Source organism: Polypterus senegalus, chromosome 13, assembly GCF_016835505.1.
Source record: "Polypterus senegalus isolate Bchr_013 chromosome 13, ASM1683550v1, whole genome shotgun sequence".
In the NCBI taxonomy this organism is placed as follows: domain Eukaryota; kingdom Metazoa; phylum Chordata; class Cladistia; order Polypteriformes; family Polypteridae; genus Polypterus; species Polypterus senegalus.
In genome coordinates this window covers 76561639-76582244 of record NC_053166.1, presented here as the reverse complement: position 1 = coordinate 76582244, position 20606 = coordinate 76561639, and the positions used below count along the sequence as shown (strand labels likewise).

The following is a 20606-nucleotide window of genomic DNA, read 5'->3' as shown; positions in this document are numbered from 1 at the left end:
TGGCAGAAACCAAGTTGTTGGGCCTTTTTGATCACTGGAGACGTGGCCTTGAGTGCTTGTGCAGTATGGACCAAGAAATTGGCGAAAAGGTAGATCCTCCAACTTTCATAGGTTGCTTTGATTTTTGCATGCCTATTGCAGGATAGTAACTCATTTAGAATTACAAAGCAGCTTGACAATAATTGGACATGGATGTGCACTGTTATTGTCCTTTGTATATATTCTATGTGCCTGCATTATTTCAGGCCTGAAATTAAGAATGGACCGGAACCAAACAGGCCATTGTTTCTCCAGAAAATCAAGCATATTCCCACTCTCAACATTATCCAGAACTCCAATAATTCTGGCATTGCCTCTCCTATCTCTGTCTTCTTCTTTGTAAAGTTTCTCGCTGAGAAATTGGGTCTCAGCTCAAAGGGAATGTAGCTCCGCATCATGGTGCTCCATTTGACTACTCACCTGCATAAAAATTGACAAGAGTTTCTGTTGTTCATTTCTGATTTTAACAATATCACCATAAAGGTCCAAAAAACTTCTCTATATTTTGCTCTGCTAGAAAGGCCTTCAATTAGTCAACAATTGAAACTGCTCCAGAATTATCTGTCACCATGCCAGCTTCCATCAAAGTCCTCTAGAGTTTTTTACTGGGCTTGAATAAGAAGAGTTTGGGTGATTCTTTCAGCACGAACCATCCATATACAACACCAAGAGGAGGCAAGTTTTGGTATGTGACATCACTATCATTGTTTACTATCAACATGTGATGGCAAGCCACATTGCAGCTCCAACAGGATAAATCTATTTGTTTCAGTGTTTGATGAATGGTTTGATGCAGTGAAGCAAATTATCAAACTTAAATGCTGACATGTGAATGTGTTCATGGTGCTTTTCTTCATCCACTTCTCTCATGGGCAATACAAGTGTTGCATATTCCCCATCACAATAATGTGATACATTTAAAGGTCTCACATACCATCTTCTATATCACTGTTGACATTTTTTTGCACCTTTGCAACAACATCAGAATGCAAACAATTTTTATCTTTAACAACACAGAAAAACTGGACATTGTTTTCTCAACATGATTTCTCACACTGCCACCTGGTGGAATCCTCCAGATTTACTTAAAGTATGCACACAAGTATAGACTGCACACTGCTTGCGTAGCTGCAGCGCCCTAAAGCGCAACATTGCATAGTGTTAAGTATATCACTTAGAAAACAGCCATACTGCATCAAGTGTCATGTGATCTCCCAAAGTACGATAAATTCTGTTTGTGAATTTGAGCCAGCCAGCTCTGTGTTAAGCAGTGTATGGGATAACACATTAAAAGTAAAGTGTGTTAAACAGATTATTTTTAAAGTAATGAGTGACATAACATAACACTTATTTTATTGAAGTAAAAACTCCTGCGTTGTTTAAAAAAAAAGGGATCTGAGTTACAGCATTACTTTTTTTGAACATTTTAAAGAACGTTCTATGCCTTCTGACCGTCACTGCATTTGCTTAAAATAAGGCGGATATAAAGGGTGCTTGACACACAGGCGCCAAAGACAGCAATTGAAAAAGGGCCATTAAGACATTTAATTAATACTGTATTAATATATGTTTTGTGCACATAGGCTTTTGGCTATTTATTATATCAACATGTCAGTTTCATAATCATAATTTGTGGTGTGCAGCCAAGTGCAAAGTTTAAAGGGTTGCTAGGGCACGAGACCCCACCAACAAGTGTACTAGTCAGGGGTTTAAAGACACTGATTCACAAAGGGTCTTCTACTGGTCTGCAAGAAACATAGAAATCAACTGTTTTATTATGTTCTTTATCTTATCAAACTACAAATTTAAAATTACTAGGGGGTTCTGCCCCCTGCTCACTTTGCTTGCCAATCCCCGGGTTTGGTTAACCTGATATACAATTTAAAAAGATTGTTATTTTCATGGGAATTGTTACATATGCATTATTTTCACTTTTACTTTAAGACTTCAGTTAAAATAATGTTTGGAATTAACTTTTCTTTAGGATTGCATTGATTTTTGATTCAGTGTTTGGTTTCACATTGTGACAACACAACGTATTACTGCCCATGAGTGAATATTGTTTCTTTCTCTCTAATAAATAAACCGACTTTATCAAATGTTTGTCCCTGTGATTTGTTAATTGTCATAGAAAAAGCTATTCCAATGGGAAACTGTAAACGTTTTAATATGAATGGCATATCAAGATCTTTTTTCTAATGTTATTCGCGGAATATGTACTACATTACCTTTCTTGTCACCTGTTAAAATTTTACAAGTTAAAATTGTTCAACCAATTTTTAATACAACTAATCTTGTTCCATTGCATAGTTCATCACTCATACATAAATGACGTAATAACATTATGATACATCCTTCTTTCAACAGTAATTTGGCCGGTGGAAGACTGGACGGTGTTAACGGTTATAGTTATTCTTTGGGATATTGTAAGCTGATGTTTTCATCTTCCGCACGATCACCACCAACTCCTTCAGGATAGTCTATTGATATGAATTTAATCAATTTGCCATGTAACCGATTGACAATTTTTGCGTTAATTTGTTTGATTTCATCATTTCATCACTGGCATGTTTAGATGAATGGGTGATTCTAAACTGGATCTTCGTAAGAGTGTGTGTGCGTGTGTGTGTGTGTGTGTGTGTTCGTTCATAAGTAAGCTCTTTAATGGACTGGTGTCTGTCCAGGTTAAGTGCCGGAATGCACCTGATGACCTTTTTTGAAAATAGTTGTAAGTAGGGCATGACTTGAAAGAATATCGTGGTAAAAGTCTCCGTCTCGCGGGACTTCCTTCCAAAAAGTCTCTTTAAAAAATCACCTCTCGTCGCAGGATTAGTCTCGTTTCAGCCCAAGATTTTTTTATTATAATAGAGAGATGTGCTCCTTGTCTGTTTGTTAAATTGTTCAAAAATTATAATACAGGGTGTGCTTTAAAGCATCATCACAAACGCACAATTATTAAGACTGGCTTATTTCATATTGTAGCACCAGGCTGCTGTGGTGCTTGCCGACACCAAGTACCAATGGATTATTGCTGTTTTACATCTGTCTTTTAAGTAGCTCACTTGCTGTTGCCACCCTAGTTGGAATTCTTATGTGACTTTGACAGGCCTACCATTTGCATCAGGTCTTCTCTAGCATTAAAGCTGCTTATTTACCTGATGGAATGCCAGCTCTAACTATGGGTAACTACTCCCTCAGCAATGTAAAAAATAAAAACTATTTCTCCTTCTTTCAGCATATGAAAGGTGCAATTTTTTTGCTGGCACACAGCAAAATACTGGTATGAGGTAGCTATGGGTTTGTTTGTAATGCCTTACATTTTATAACAAGTAACTATAAAACATGTTTAGTTACTTTTTTGTGAGTAAGAAGTAATACACTAGTGTTGAGTATGTATTATGTTTATTTTAATTGAAGAGAATTATTTACTGATTTTAAAATTACATACGGTTGTCAACAGTGCAGTAAACATAATGTACAATACATACAGTATTTAATACAAAATAGGCTCAGCCTGCTGAGACACATTCACAGTCTGTCAGTCGCTACTCAACATGAGAATATGATTAAAAAGGATTTTGTAGTTTATTTCTGTGGTATTACAGTAACATTTTAATAAACTGTAAACCATACCATGTGAAACACAGAAAATAATAAATTGACCTGATACAATACAATTAATGTATGCTTTCTACTATTGATATTACCATACACATTAATAAAACAGCATCTAAAACAATAAAACATCCACTTCCCCTAAAGTGCCTACTCAATAAAAATCCATGCAGCAGTACTTTTAAATGTCATTGCATTAAATATCCCATTCAATTAAATAAATAAACGACCTACAAATAATTCACCCCGCATTTTAATTTTAGTTTCGTAAATAATGTATTTACAGTGTCATCCTCTTACACAAAAATTTAGCTTTTGACATACACTGTATATTCAATTAAATACACTTACATTTTATATTTCAGTGTTTTTTCTTAAAGTCTTTTTATTTCTTTTCCCTTACATTAAAATGATGGGGACCCTTGATATTTTTCCCATGGGCCCCTTATGTATTTAGTATGTCACAGGATGGGACAAAAGTCCAACATCAATGACATAAATGTGCCCACCCACATTCGCTCATATCTTTGCCATGTGGGCGAAATGGCAGAGTACCTTGAGAAAAGTCTACCCAAACAAAGAGAGAACATATGAAATCAGTGAGCAAGCCAGTACTGTAACCCAATTTCACACAAGTGAAACCTGCCAGCCATCCACACATCCATTTTTTTGTACAAATATCAAATTGAAGACGGCACAGGACGGTGCTTATCCCAGTAACATCAAACGCCAGGCAGGAGGAAACCCTGAATAACCACTGCAGGGCAAATGCACACACACACACACACACACACACACACACACACACACATCATTGTCATACCTGGCCAATTAACAGTTGCTAATGAACCTAACACACACACCTTTGGACATGTGAAATAAAAAAACACACACATATGCACAGACATGAAAAGAATCTGAAAACTCCAGACTGGTCTGTAAGTGTGAATTCTGGAGTTCTGTGCGAGTATATAACACCAAAGAAATCTTTCATTTATTGTGTTTTTTTTTTTCCTTCAGGATCATAAAATGGACAAGTAGGTCACATTGTTACTCATTTGAAGAGCATTTGTAAATCTTTGGAAAAATTTACCAGTGAGTCCTCTATTCACTGCACATCTTTCTAACATATCATTAACTAAAACGTGTTAAAATAGCGTAAATGGCATCTATCTTTCCATCTTCTTAACCTTGAAATAAACAGAATAATCAAAAGGAAGGCCAAAACATTCTTCAGGCGAAAGAATTTAAACATCTGAAATAGTCACACAAATAAAAGACCAGTTGACAAGCACGGAACTTCAGAGGTACAGTGGAATACCAGTGGCTTAACGTGGCTGCTGCTTCTTTTCACGTCACAGACAGCCTGACAAGTGCTCGGCTCCCTCGCAAAACTGTGCTCCGTTTTACCGGCTGCGCTATCAATAGCTGGCCAACAAAATCTCATTAGCGGCTGCCACTCACCAGTAGAAAGAAAGCGCTGGAGCGGTCCACTCTTGAAGTGACCCGAGATATGACACGTCCCCGCATGTAGTAACGAGGTGCTGTGCAGGTGGGGTGCGCCAAAAGTACAAAGCCTCAGTAAGGTGTGTCTATCTGGTGGCGGTGATAGGTGCAGGCGGACGCTTAGCGAATTCTGTGCACGTTTAACCATAGAAATAAAAAAAAAATCACAACTCGACCCCCCTTTAATTCGAAATAGCGCTAATTCGAGTCGTATCATTGAAAAAGAAATGATGAACACCAGTACCCCCAACAAAAAGACAGCACTTACTTCTGTGGTTGTCGTCGGTCTCATACATGGCTGCTCAGACAGCGTGCCATCGTCCCTGGAACATCGCGCGCAAATCACTTAGAAGTGGTCCTTGGCAAATGTTCCCGGCGGGCAGCCTTCCAGCACCTCAGACAGCATTTCGGAGGAGCGCAGTCGCCGGGCGAACTAACTCTCCCGTTTAACTTTGGCTAATGCTGCAGGTCTCCGGTGTCATTCGTTTCCTCCATTTGTCACCGCCAGACAAACTTGTATGTCGTGCCTCTCATCTATCTGTGTTTTCGGAGCATTTTGCATTCGTTTGCACCTCCGCTTACTATCCGTCCCGCTGTAAAGACATCAAATCAGGATTAGAGACAAATTGAAGCATTTAAAGGGGAGGGCTGGCTGGGCAGCCGACGAGGTTGTTAAAGGGACGGGGAGCAGAGCAGACACACACGCACGGGCGAGCGCCGTCAGACGGAGTGAGGGGGCCGCCACCGACATGCCGCACATAGACACGGTTGGCCACAGGTGGCATTCCTCGGAGATTAAACAAAAAAAAATCGGTGGCTGTTTGCCTGAATCACTCTAACATTTTGTTCTCTGATTAAAAGGTGCCACAAATTGCCCCTGTCGGGAAGTGCCTGGGATTGCTGTACTGGACATTGCTGCCCGTATTATAGTTTTCTATTTTGTAGTACTTTTACGTGCCTGTATATAGTGTAATCCTACTATTACTGTCTCTACGAACAAAAACATATTTATGTTCATCATATATGATTGGTACATGTTAAATCCCAGGAGGCAGGGGTTATGATTTGGGTTTTGGTGGGCACTCTGATGAGGAAGTGCGACAACATACACTGGCATCTCATTCTAGAATAGCTCCTGCCTTGAGAAAGAACAACCTTCTTCCCTTTACCACATGGATATATGGATTGGTGAGACATTTGGGAGGCTGTTGAAATTAAAAAAAGAAAGCAAATCATTTCAAAAGTTACAAAGAAATTTTTGCCTGGGAAATATGTTAACTGTGCACTTTCTGTAATTTAAATTGGTTATTTGTAACTGTCAGGCTGGCAAGGCAGCACAGTGATTAGTATTGCTGCTTCAAAGATTCAGCATCCTAGGTTCAAATCCTATACCTGAGTGTTGTACATATTACCAAAGAAATACTGTACCATTAGGCTGATAAGTGATTGAAACCTGGCTAGAATGTGAATGGTCTGTGCAACGGACTGGTTCCCTATTTCAGGGGCAAAGCCCAGACCCTCTCATTCTGAAGCGAAGGGGGACCACTCCCAGGACCTTATCTCAATTGCCATTTAACCAAACCAAGCCGTACAAAGCTTCAACAGGTACCACGCCCCTCCAGAATAGCTTATGGCTTGCCCACCCTGTTGTTTCCTGGCCCACCCACTTTACAATTTCTGGCTTTGCCACTTGTCAATTTCCTGCCAGGACGGGCTATAGTCTCCTGTAACCCTGAATTGGATTACGTAGGACTGAAAATATTATGTTCTGAGTTAAAAAGTAGTATTGTGTCTCTGTTTTGTAAATGCTGCTGCCTCAGAACTCCAAGAGACTTAATTTGAATCCCAGTCTCAGAACAGTATGTGTGATGATTGAATGTTGTACCTGTGTCAGTACCCAAATTTTTCTCCCATATCTCCATATAAATGGTGAATTTTTCATACTATGTGTCTTATAATGGACCATCATGTCACCCTGAACTCTTTTCTGTACAATAGCTGGTGCTGCAAGCATGGCCAAAGCCCATCACAAGTCACAACCGTGAATTGGAGCAGGAATGTTCAATGAAAGATCAATAGATTTATTAAGGATTTCAGTGTCCATTCATGCAAAAAATGTCAAAGACATTTACGTCAATCTGAGCACATGGGAAACACCTACATTGCACATTGGCAGCTTATATTCTATCAATCAATCAATCAACATTTATTTATATAGCACATATTCATACAAAAAAAATGTAGCTCAAAGTGCTTTACAAAATGAATAGAAAAATAGAAGACACAATAAAAAATAAACATAAGTCAACATTAAATAACATAGAATAAGAGTAAGGTCCGATGGCCAGGGTGGACAGAAAAAAAAAAAAAAACTCCAAAGGCTGGAGAAAAAAAATAAAATCTATTAAAATCCTATATTCTAGGAATTATCTGATTTTTAATGACTATACCAGAGCCCAGGTAAGTTAAAATAATTAGTGAATATTAGTGAAATCAGTAGTTTTATAGTTTCAATAATTCAGTTATGTAGGATTTTGTTTTGTTTTAATAAACATCTCAGTCAAACAAAACAATGTACATTTGTAATATTCTTGAAGAAAATAGTGGCAGGTTAAATATCATTTAATCATCACAAAGAATGGTTTAATGTTTTCAGAATGTTTCTGTTTGTTTCCTAACACAATTCAAAGACATTTAGTCAGGTGGAGTGGCAACTAAATTCCTCTTTTATGTGTATGTTATGTGTAGGAGTAAGGGAGTGTACCCTAAAATGGATAAATAGATGGCCCATATGAGCTTAGGTCCTGCCTTGCACCTGTTGCAAACACAATAGCCTCAGGCTCCTATAGACTGTAAAAGAAAAAGTGAATTCCGAAAAGCTATGTTGAAATACTCTCTTTTGTCAGCATATTGAACTGTGTGAGCTTAAATATGTTCGGTAATAACAGACATAAAGTGCCCAACAGCTGCTAAGGTACTGGATTCCGCAAGGTTCAGTCCTCGTCTCTGGCTTATCGCATGACACGGCAGTCAACTGAAAACAAATTACATTTTATGTGATTTGAGACAATGCTCACTATGGAGAAAAAAAATCAAATAAAACCTACACTGTAGCAATTCAAATAGAACTAACACTGTAGCAATTCAAATAGAACTAATAAAAACAAATGAAAAGAAATAGTAATAATTGTGCAGTTTGTTTACTTAAATAAGAACAAGCCGTGGGTTCTTTAAGTGAACTTCATTACAATTCTAAACCACTGCAAAACATACCAAATATATGCTACTGTATGCAAGTACTGGTGGTAACTGCCCCACTGCTAAGGCTTCTTCCATAGTTTATTATTAATGTATACTCTACTGCCCTCTACAGGAATACCATGTTTATTTACGTTATCACCACACACCCTTTCCTTTCAAATAAACAAGTATATTTGAGAATTTACTAAATCTAAGCACTTTGCATTAATATACATTGACATTAATTACTCACATTTTAAATAAAGGTTTTTACATTTTAAATATTTTAACTTTACAGATTTAGTCACTGGTAATAGTGTTTGCTCATCTGTACTAGCATCATCTGTCTCAACTGTTGATTTAGGCAATGCTGTTTTAGTCACAACTTCCTCACTGGTCTGTTCTTGCTGTGGCTCCATTATTTTCAGAAGACTTTTTCAATTCCTTCTCAGAATTTGTCCATCCTCTGTTTGAATTGTAAAAGACCTCAGGCTCTCTCTAGAACTATATACTTTTTGATTCCATGTATTTAAACTTTGACTTCTTACCATATCATCTTTTGTTAAAGGGTTCAGTGTCTTGGCTGCTTTATCATAATTTATCTTTTGCCTGTTTCTCAAGTGCTTCTGCTTTTTCTTCCATCCATGTTTCTTTTGGCCTAAAAGTACATGGTAGTGTAGTGTGTAACTTACGACCCATTAAAATCTCAGCTGATGAAATTCAATTTTCTATAGGAGAAGATCTGAAACTTAACAAAGCTGAATAAGGATATGTATTGCTGCCTTTTGCTTTTTTTCATTAACTGCTTAACAATATGAACACCTTTCTCTGCTTTTCCATTTGACTGAGCATACAAAGGAATTGAAGTTCTAGGCTGAAAGTCATAGTCTGATGTACATTTTTGAAATTCTTCACAGTTAAGACAAGGCCCATTGTCACCAAATACTATTTATGGCATTCCATGCCTTACAAAGACAGACTTAATGTGTGTGATCACACAAGTAGCAGATAAAGTAGACAGTAATGCCATCTCTGGATAATCTGACAATAGCCTATTACATGTATGTGTTACCATGTAGATGTAAAAAATCAGTTCCAACTTTCTGCCAAGGCTCCTCAGATACATCATTAATGATCACTGGTTCTTTTGTTTGTCAAATCTGATACTTTGAGCATGTCTCATAGCTAGAAACGATTTTATTAATATTAGCATTCATTCCAGGTCAATACACTGCAGCTTGGGCCCTTCCTTTACATTTGTCTGTCCCTAAATGACCTTCATATATTCGCTTAAGCTTATCTTGTCTTCATGACTGAGGAATAACAATTCTACTTTATTTTAACAAAAATCCATTCACAATACTGATTTAACTTCTGATGTTACAATATTGTTGGCAAGAACCTTTAGTCCAACCGTTATTCAGATGTTCAATTGCCTTTTGTAACTCTTCAGCTTTTTTGTTTCTGTTATAATCAGTTTGGATTTCATGTCTGACACCTGGAAATTTTCCAGTATTAAGTTAACATGAACCTCAATATCAGTTTCTATAGCACTCTCATTCTGTTGCATTGATGCATGTGACAGAGCATTGGCTAAACACAATATACTTGTCTGGAGTATAAATCAGTTTAAAATCATAGTTGTTGAAGAATCATCATTAGTCTCAGTATTCTTGTAGATATTTAAGTTTTTTCATTATAATGGTTATTAAAGGTTTTTGATCAGTTTCTACAAAGAATGATGGTAAATCGTACACATAGCTGTGGAACTGCTCCATATCAAACACTAGAAACAAGACACACTTTCTCAATCTGTGCTTAGTGACACTCTGCTGGAGACATTGGCCTTGAAGCATATGCCACTTGCTTCCAATTTGTACCATCAGCCTGTAAGAGAACTTCACCTAGGCCATCTTTACATGCATCTGTTGATACCTCTATCTGCTTTGTAGGATCAAAGAAAATTAAACTGGTTCAGCGCATGTTCCCAACCTCCTCCTCCTCGTCCTCCTCCTCCGTTGTTAGAATGGTCTTCAAGTTATGCCATTCATGTTCATGTTTATCAGTCCATTTAAACTCATTTCCATTACATAACAGTTCTCTCAGATATATAGTTTTAGAAGACAAATTAAGTATAAATTTTCCAATTAAATTAATCATTCCAAATACTTGTAGTCCTGCTTTTTTGTCTGTGGGTCTGGGCATATTCAGAATTTCTTTTACCTTACTCATATCAGGATGCACACCAACTTCTGAAAGCTTATCACCCAGAAATGTAATTTCTTTAACACCAAACTGGTATTTAGGCTTATTCAGTTTCAGACCACAACATTGTATGCTCTGCCGTACTCTGGTACACATTTCATTGTGCTGCTCCAATGTTGATTCTCATAATACAATATTGTCTACATAAACACATACACCAGTGGTGCTCTCAATAATGTGCTCCATGGTGAGATGAAATATCTGATGAAATAGCAAATGGCAACCTTAAGAACAAGTAACAACCAAAAGGGATATTAAATGTACACATCTTTGAACTGTCCTCATGCAATTGCAACTGCCAAAACCCATGAGATTCATTAGGCTTTGTACAAAACTGTACACCCACCATTTCACTTATTATTTCTTCTCATGGGTATTTGGTAATGTTCTCTTTGTGTTAATATTATAATTATTAAATTACATATTATACAATTTTAATTACACTATAACATATTAAGTTTATTATATAGAAAATCACCTGAAAAATCCCGGACCATCGAGAAGCATGCAAACTAACGACATGAAGAACCGTCTTCGCACCGAACTGGAATTGTCTCCGCATAAATCAAAGTCATTCAGACGATCGGGATCTGCATAATTAGATCTGGACCACCCTGTATATATATATATATATATATATATATATATATATATATATATACTGTGAAGGATGGCTGGCCGTTTATCCTGGCCAATACCCCCAAGCCGCCAGATGGAGCCCTCCTTGCAGCATGGAGGTCCCCAGAAGACCAGCAGGGCATCATGGACAATGGAGTTTTTATACACAGCCCTGCTGGATGCCATGGGGGCCACAAGAGGGAGCTGCAGGGAGGACCGAAGACTTCTTCGTGCCCTATGACCCGGAAGTTCATCATAGGAAGAGCAACGGGCTTCCAGGATGAACAAATGAACTTGTACCTGACCCGGAAGGGATTAAGAGTCACATGGACTGGGGATTAGGAACACTTCCGGGTCAGGGAATATAAAAGGACTGTGGGAGCTCCCAGATGGCGAGCTGAGCTGGGTGGAAGGGTGGCAACGCGTCTGGGAGCTGGAGGATTGTTTATTGTTATTGAGTATTTGTGATTTGTGAGTATAGTGGTGGAGAGTGTGCTTTGTGCACTGTGGAGATTTAATAAAGTCAGAATTTGGACTTTTACCTGTTGTTTGGAGTTGTGGACAGGGGTTCAAGGGAGCGAGAGCACCCCCTATCTACCACAATATATATATATTGTCACACACGTGCGAGTTGGAGGCAGTCAAAGAGCCCAAAGGTGAGTGAAATCTCGCGAGACAAGGATTTATCACGTGGTACTTACCTGAATCTCTTTCTACCTACAGAAAACTGGAAGAAAAATAAACCCATCCATTTTCAGTTCCAAAATGGCCGCGATGACATCACTTCGGTTCCCATCCAATGACATCACTTCCGGTTCCACACTCAACTACTCCTGTCTGCTCACGATGACGTTGGTTCCGTGGTCCCACCTCCAATCGTCACTTCCTGCCAACCATTTCCTCTCCCATCATCCCATCTGTTATATAAACGCCATTTTGTTACCATGTTTCATTCATTCTGTACTGAAAAGTCATTCTGAATCAACCATATTTTCACTTTGTCTGGACGACAATATATGGGGACGATCTCCAAATCTTTTTCTATTTTTGAAAGACTCTTTATTTATTACAATATATATATATATATATATATATATATATATATACAGCAGTATATATATATATATATATATATATATATATATATATATATATATACATACACAGAGTATATATATATATATATATATATATATATATATATATATATCAAAGTCAAAGTCAAAGTGAACTTTATTGTCATCTCAACCATATACAAGTATACAGATAGACAAAATTGCGAACCTCAGGGTCCACAGTGTAACAACATAATGTGCAAATAGTAAATTGAAAATAGAATAAAAATTAAAAAAATTAAAATTAAAACACAAACAAGACAAGACATTGTGCAAAGATAGGACAAACAAGTAGCAGCAATATTGATGTGTAAGATATGTAATATAATAAATAAATAAATAATAAATAATAGATATAGATAATACAGAAATTATCAGTGTATGATGATAGTTGTTTAAAACATGTGTAAACAATGACAGGTCAGAATGCTTCATAGCATAAGGATATCAAGAGTGTCAAAATCCTTAGAGGTCAGTATGAGATTTTCAGTTCTTTTCTACATGCACACTCATCTTAGCAGGATAGTGGTTTTCATGTATAAAAGTTCTGTTTTTAGTGGTGGTTGAGGCCGTGTGGAAGGTCCCAGGGGGCAGCCTGGTGTTAAGGAGTCTAACAGCTTGGGGGTAAAAACTCTCCTGCAGCCTGCAGATTTGGCTTTGATGCTGCAGTATCTTCTCTTGGATGGCAGAAGTGTGAAAAGTCCATGTGAGGGGTGTAAGGGGTCCTGCACAATGCTGCAGGCCTTGCGGACACTGTGTTTGTAAAATATGTCCTGTAGTGAAGGGAGAGGCACCCCAATAATGTTCTCTGCTGTCTTCACTATCCTTTGCAGGCGCTTGCGGTCGGATATGTTGCAGTTGCCATACCAGACAGTGATGCAGCTGGTCAGGACACTCTCTATGGTGCCTCTGTAGAACATGGTGAGGATGGAAGGGGGAAGAAGTGCTTGCTTCAGCCGCCTCAGGAAGTGTAGTCTCTGCTGGGCTTTCTTGATTAGTGATGAGGTGTTATGTGTCCACGTAAGTTCCTCAGTTAAGTTCACACCGAGGAACTTGGTACTCCTAACAATCTCCACATCTAAACCGTTGATGCTGAGCGGGATGTGGGCAGGACGTGATTTTCTGAAGTCCACGATTATCTCTTTTGTCTTGTCAACATTGAGAGATAGATTGTTGTCTTCACACCATGCGGACAGCCATTTCACCTCATCTCTGTATGCTCTTTCATCATCCCTGCTTATCAGTCCCAGCACCGTCGTATCATCCGCAAACTTGATGATGTGATTGGTGTTGTGCGTGGCTGTGCAGTCGTGAGTCAGCAGGGTGAAGAGCAGTGGACTAAGCACACAGCCCTGCGGTGCTCCAGTGCTCAGTGTGATGATGCTGGAAGTGTTGTGGCCCATCCGAACTGACTGGGGCCTCTCTGTCAAGAAGTCCAGGATCCAATTGCAGAGGGTGGTGTTTAGGCCCAACCTGCTCAGTTTTACAACCAGCTTTGGAGGGATGATTGTGTTGAAGGCAGAGCTAAAGTCTATGAATAGCATCCTGACATATGTGTCTTTTTTATCCAGATGTGTCAGGGAGATGTGAAGGGCAGAGCATATGGCATCCTCAGTTGACCTATTTGAGCGGTATGCAAACTGAAGAGGGTCAAGGGAGGCAGGGAGATTAGTCTTTATGTGTGACATGACTAACCTTTCAAAGCACTTCATTATGATTGGTGTGAGTGCAACTGGTCGGTAGTCATTCAGGCATGTCACTGATGACTTCTTTGGCACTGGTATGATGGTGGTCGACTTGAAGCATGTTGGGACTGACGACTGGCTCAGAGATGTGTTGAAGATGTCTGTGAGGACACCAGCCAGTTGACTTGCACATTCTTTGAGCACAAGACCAGGTATGTTGTCAGGTCCTGCAGCCTTCCGTGGATTGACTCTGGATAGAGTCCTCCTCAGATCTGTTATGGTGTGACAGAGTGCTTGGTCAGTGGGGGGAGGTGTTGCTTTTCTCGCAGGCTCTTTGTTCTGTGCCTCAAACCGTGCAAAGAAGTTGTTCAGCTCATCTGGAAGGGAGGAATCACCATCACTGCTGTGTGGATTGGGCTTGTAGTTTGTAATTGCCTGAACACCCTGCCACATATGACGTGTGTCTCTGGTGCTGCTGAATTGTTTGTTGATATACTGTATATATTCACTTATATATATGGTAAGTGAAAAGAAGAACACCAAACCATTTAAAAACATCCTGAAACTGCTGCAAAATGTTGTCCACACTATTATGCTGTGTGTTATGGCTGCCAATTCAATACATTCTCTTCACATGCTTTGTCACCCAAAAGTGAATTATGTCCCATGGGAACTACAACACATTGCAGGTAGTGCACTCTTTCTTTCACCTCACTTGAAATCTGCATGTGGCTTTATTTTCAATGGCGTGCCCATTGTATGCGTTAAGATTAACAGCTTCCTTTTTAATATGTGGCTTAATTTTAATATCCTTAACTTTAAGGCTTTAATATCCTTTTCACTAATTAAATTAACTTTTGCACCAGTGTCCAACTTAAGGTTAATTATTGTCCCATTTATTTCCACTGGCCCCATCCATTATCATTTTCAGCTGTACTTACATTACACTCTTTATTGTGCTACTTCTCATCACTGTCAGGAGTAAACATGCCCACAAAGAAATCATCATTCAGATCAGCATTTTGCACAAACAGGAGCCTTCACTTCCCTTGCTCTCTTCACTTCCATCATCTATCACAGAAGTATTCAACTAAAATCGCAAGAGGTCTGGCAAGAGGTCCTGTAAGTCAATCCTCCTTTCCTGCTGAGGTCCAAATAATTAGATATCTACAAATACAGTTCCTCATTTTTTCCAGTATAAAGACATCTTTGAAGGCTCTTACAAAACTCCAGGGTCTACAAAAGTGCCCAGTTTGCGAATTCCAACCATAATTTCCATCCTCAACAGGATCTGTAATCACTTGCCCACCTACCAGCAGCCAGAGCTCTCTAGTGTTATGCCTAAGAAGTCTACCATTGATTGCATCCTGAATCTGAGGATTCTCATGGAGCACAAACACAAATATTGGGAGAGTTTCTTTGTAGCCTTTGTCGATTTACATAAAGTATTTGACTCAGTTGCCCTGTGGGACATCCTGAGACTTCGCGGGATCCCCCTGAAGTTGCTGGATATCATGGCCGGCTTCTACACTGGTACTGTGAGTGCTGTGTAGAATGGAGACAGAACCTCTACATTTTTCCCATTTGTTTCTGGGGTTCGTCAGGGGTGTGTTCTTGCTCCTACTGTGTTCAGTACTTGCATAGACTGGGTTTTGGGCAGGGTCATGGGGTCCAGCAGCTGTGGGACATCTGTTGGTGAAGAAAGATTCACTAATGTTGACTTTGCCAATGATGCCATGATCTTTGCGGAGTCCATGAGGCTGAGAGAGGAGTCCGAGTGTCTGGGCTTGCGAGTGTCCTGAGATCAAGGCCTTTTTTGACTTCTTGGGCACGGCTATCAGCAGTATGCCTGTCTGCAGAGAGAGTGTCAACCTTGTCAAGAGATTTACCTACCTTGGCAGCAACATTCATGTCTCTGGTGACTCCTCCTATGAAGACAAATTGGGAGAACATGGGGGTCATGAGGTTGCTGGAAAGGGGTGTGTGGCCTCTCCAATATCTTTGCTAAAGGAAAAAGATCTAAGTATTTAGAATCCTGATGCTTCCTGATTTGCTATATGGTTGTGAGACATGGACGCACTCCTTCAGTACTGCGTCTCTTCGGAGAATCCTTGGCTACCTCTGGTTTGACTTTGTGTTGAATGAGCGGTTGCTCATGGAGTCCCAAATGAGGTACATTACCTGCATTGTGAGGGAGTGTCACTTACAGCACTATGGCCATGTGGTGAGATTCAACTGAGGGTGATCTGGCTCACAGGATCCTCATTGTTGAGGACCCAAGCAACTGGATCAGGCCAAGGGGATGCCCACATGACACCTGGCTGTGGCAGATAGACGGTCATTTCCTGGCACTGGACTGCATGTCTGCCTGGAGTGTTTCCAACCAGGATCCTAAGATGTTTTATCATGTAGTGGGTGTGGCAACATACTGTACCAGTGCATGCTCCCCAACCTGACCTGACCTGAAAGACATTAGTTTAGTTAACATTTTCATTGAACAAAGTATATCATATTATCAGTCTTGTAGTAACATGTTTTTGGCATGACATAACTAATCCATAAGAAAGTAATTTTGAACAACATCTTCTGCCCTCCAGGTTGCTTTAGTATAATACAAAAAATCGTTCATAAACTCAAACTGGCAAAAATGCAGTGCCTGCATTGGACAAACCCATGATGAATGAAAAACAGTGTGATAAGCCCCTCATCTCTAAATTTACATTGTAAATACATTAATTTCAGTCCATAACAATATAACATCTTCAAAAGAAAAAGAAATAAAGTATTTTTTAGGCTGAAATGAGCTTAACAATGATTTAAACACAAACTTCTTAGCTTAAAAAATAAATCACATTCACATGCATTGTCTATACTTCCCTAATTCAGTGAGAGAAACTGTCTTTAGCCTATCCTGCTTGCATTTTGAACCTTGGGATGAATGGGGTCAGTGCTTTTCTCCAACAGTCACATAAATGTTCATTGCTCCTTCTTGAGTGGTATTTAGGTTTAATTATATTAACTGTTGAGAATGCTGATTCACAGTTGTATGTGGAGCCAAACATGGTAGATAAGTGTACTGGTACTTTGGTAAGTCCCGAGAAAACAGTCTCAGGTACAGACTGTAGTTAACAGATGAAGGGGTTAACATATTCCACACTGCTCTCTCAACATCACATTTGTCTGTAGATCATTAAGTTCCATCTGTAGAGATCCGGTGTTAACTCACTTGTAGATCTGCTTAGCCTCCTGTGAAAATGTGATGACATTTTGACCAGAAAAGGATTCTGAATGAAAAGGAGGAGCTGCTCTCCCAGGCTGAAATTATCAAAACAATTACCGAAGTTTCCAATCAGTTTTTGTATAAACTCAACATGAATCTCATCCCTGAATTTATTTCATGGCTTGAAAATGTGTACAGCCCTCTTGGACATCCTTTTTGAAAATGTCCAACTTCCTCTGAAAAGACTGGACAGCTGCTACCAGATCATAAACAGAGTTATTCTTGCCCTGTTATTTTAAGTTGAGGTCATTTAAGTGTGATGTCATGTCAACCAGGAAAGCCATAATATCTTCTTCCAAAAACAGAGCAAACTGTATAGCCTTATAATTATTCTTTTATGCCAAGAACATTTTTATTTCATTTGTAATTGCCCAAAAGCACCCTGCCTTCGCTCAGCCATCTAACACTGCAGTGCAGGAGTAGATCATTTGAATTTGAATGAACTTTTGTAAGGAATTCTTGAGGCAGGGGATGCTGAAGGGATGAGGATGCCCTAAGAAAATTGGAAAGTGTAATCATTGTGTCACTGTATTCATAACCTTTGCATACTCTTCTGAAAAGGTGCAGCACAGAAAAGACTTATGGATAAGACAGTGATACGAGGAGAGGTCTGGGTCCTCCTCTCATATTCTAGCTACTGCTCCTTTATCATCTCCCATCATGAAAGGAGTTCCATCAGTGGTGCTGAACACAAAAGCTGTCAGACCTTCTCTTTTACGACATTTCTTGTAAAGTTAGGTGAAAACCTTCCACTCTGGTGTGTGTTGTAAGTGCTGTAACACTTAAGAGGTCCTCAATAAAATCTCTCCTCTCTGTATGGTAAAATCTAATGTATACCACCAGCTGTGTATTGTCACTAACATCAGGTGATTCATCAATTGCTAAAGATATGCAAGGTTCACTCTGAAAAGCAGCACCAAGCTGTAACTGTACATCCCGTGCTAATATTTCAGCTCTTCTGGTGTTTGCTGTGGCTGAAAGGGGTTCTTTTTTAATTTTTCTCTCAATTCTTGTCTTTCTTTTTTATCGACTCGGCATTCATGCACTCCTCTTCTATTTCTCATCTGTAAATATCTTTTTATGTATTCCTAAAATCCATTGTATTCTTAGTGTACAGTGTGAACTGTGGTGGGTATGTTTTGTGGAAGTGTCTGTGTCTGGTTTTGTAATGGCATTTAATATTTCCACTTTTGACAACCGCAACAGATTCAGAACAAATGAGGCACACTGGCCTTGTTCAGCTTGTTGTAGGAAGAAAAAATGCATACTTTTCTGTCCAGTCATTTTGGGGGACTCAATTTTCATTGTCAGCTTTTCTAACTTTTGATAATGCCATCTTTATCCAGTCATTCAAAACTACTTATGCCTGTGGGTCAGTCTTCTCACGTCTCTACCTGAACATAGTGTACATAGAAATGTGTAGTTCTATAGAATCCAGAGGGCATACTGCTTTTTAAACAGTCGCTTTCATGACAAAATAATAAGAAGAAGAATAATAATAAATAACGATTTGAGTTTTATTTGTCATTTTGTCAAAAGGGTTCACGGCCCATATGGAAGCCTCTTATGGTCCGGATTGTCCGGAGTCCACCAGTTCTGAAACTAAAGACCATGCGATTTATTATGTTTTTATCATTGTAAGGTAATTTCGATAGATATTATGTCATATGACATTGCAGCTATGATGCTGATCAATTTATGAGATGATTAATTTATGTTATAGCCTACAATGCAAATATGCTTCAAGCTTGATTCCTGACTGAATACCTTCAATCTAAATAATAACTGCTGATATTACCTAAAAAATATTGAACATTAACATGAAGTACTTTCCTGCATTTTGCCATTAAAATCATCTTGAAGTTCAACAGTGTGAACATTATAAAATTAGGCCTTTATGCACTTGGAAAGTTGGGAATAGAAATCAACATATATACTCAATAAATCATAATGTATAACTAGCTAACTTTTGATTAAGATGCAAAATATGATAGATTTGATTAAATGCTGAACACATTTTATTTCTTTTAGTCCACTTTTTCTCTATCCTCAGTAAAAAAATATGTTCTAAATGACATTTGGTGAGCTAAGTATGATGATGGGTTTGAATCCTTGTGCTGCTACTACCATTGTGCCCCTGAGCAAGGCACTTAACCCTAAATTGCTCCAGAGATACTGTAACTATAGTTAGTAAGAAATGTAGGTCACTTCGGTTTTAGCTGAATATCAAAATAGCTTATTTTAAATTTCTTGATAAAAGATTTGATATGATTTTATTAGTTTTAAGGAACACTGTGGCCCATCTCATTCATTCTTTCTATAGAGTATGAAATGACAGCATCCATTTAAAAATAACAAAGCACACAAGTATGGATTCTAGTTTTGTCATGGTTTTGAAAATGATAGATTATACTGCCAGACTCTTCTTCTGCTTCTGCTGTAATCTTCCCAGATAGCACTGCATAGAAAGACCACACAGACAACGCTAGTAATCTGATGTCTCCTTACCTTTTGAGCCATGCCTTTATCCACAGTAATACACCAAATTTGGTGTTAAATACTTCCAGACTACACACTTATAAAGTATAAAAGTAGTTTTATTCAAAAGTATATTGCCAAACACCGATTTTGAATAAAACTATTTGTATACTTTATAAGTGTGTAGTCTGGAAGCAATTAACACCAAATTTGGTGTTTTAGAATGTCACTGTGGATAAAGGTATGGCTCGAATGGTAAGGAGACACCAGATTACTAGTGTTGTTTGTGGGGTCTTTCTACATACTTCATACAAGTATTGATAAGAAAGTGACTTGGCAAAGAACTGAACTCAGATCATTGGAGCTATGAGGCAGCAATGAATCATTATGCCACTGTGCACGAGTCCCTCACATTCTAACAACATAATAAAAAGGGAATCAATATAACTTATGGTACAATAGATATTATAAGCATCAAAGTAGGAATATTCTTAGAGGTATCATTAATAGTTAAGTAAATCATTTTTGGGCACACTAAATTACTGTACACAGGAAACTGCACAGACAGTGATAGTGATTTAAGAGCTTCATTCTCAAATCAGCCCATTGATTGAAATAAGCAGATTCTAAGATGGTCAGTCACTGACTAACAAACTCCTGTTTACCATGCTACCTGACAAAATGCTGCATCATACTCTGCCTTTTGGAGATTCTCTAGGGTATTAAATATCATGTATGTTTTTATATTCTTAAATTTGGTCAAGT

At 38.6% G+C, this 20606-nt stretch overlaps 1 protein-coding gene across 1 annotated transcript in view; it reads right to left on the bottom strand.

Moving 5' to 3' along the window:
• The window catches only part of LOC120542743 (voltage-dependent L-type calcium channel subunit alpha-1D-like), a 210354-nt gene extending 204617 nt beyond the window's left edge, over positions 1-5737 (bottom strand). The window contains exon 1 of the mRNA XM_039775380.1: positions 5429-5737. Coding sequence (XP_039631314.1) covers positions 5429-5456 — 28 coding nt within the window. The 5' untranslated portion in view covers positions 5457-5737. The remainder of the gene's footprint in view (positions 1-5428) is intronic.
• Between the last annotated feature and the right edge of the window lie 14869 nt (positions 5738-20606).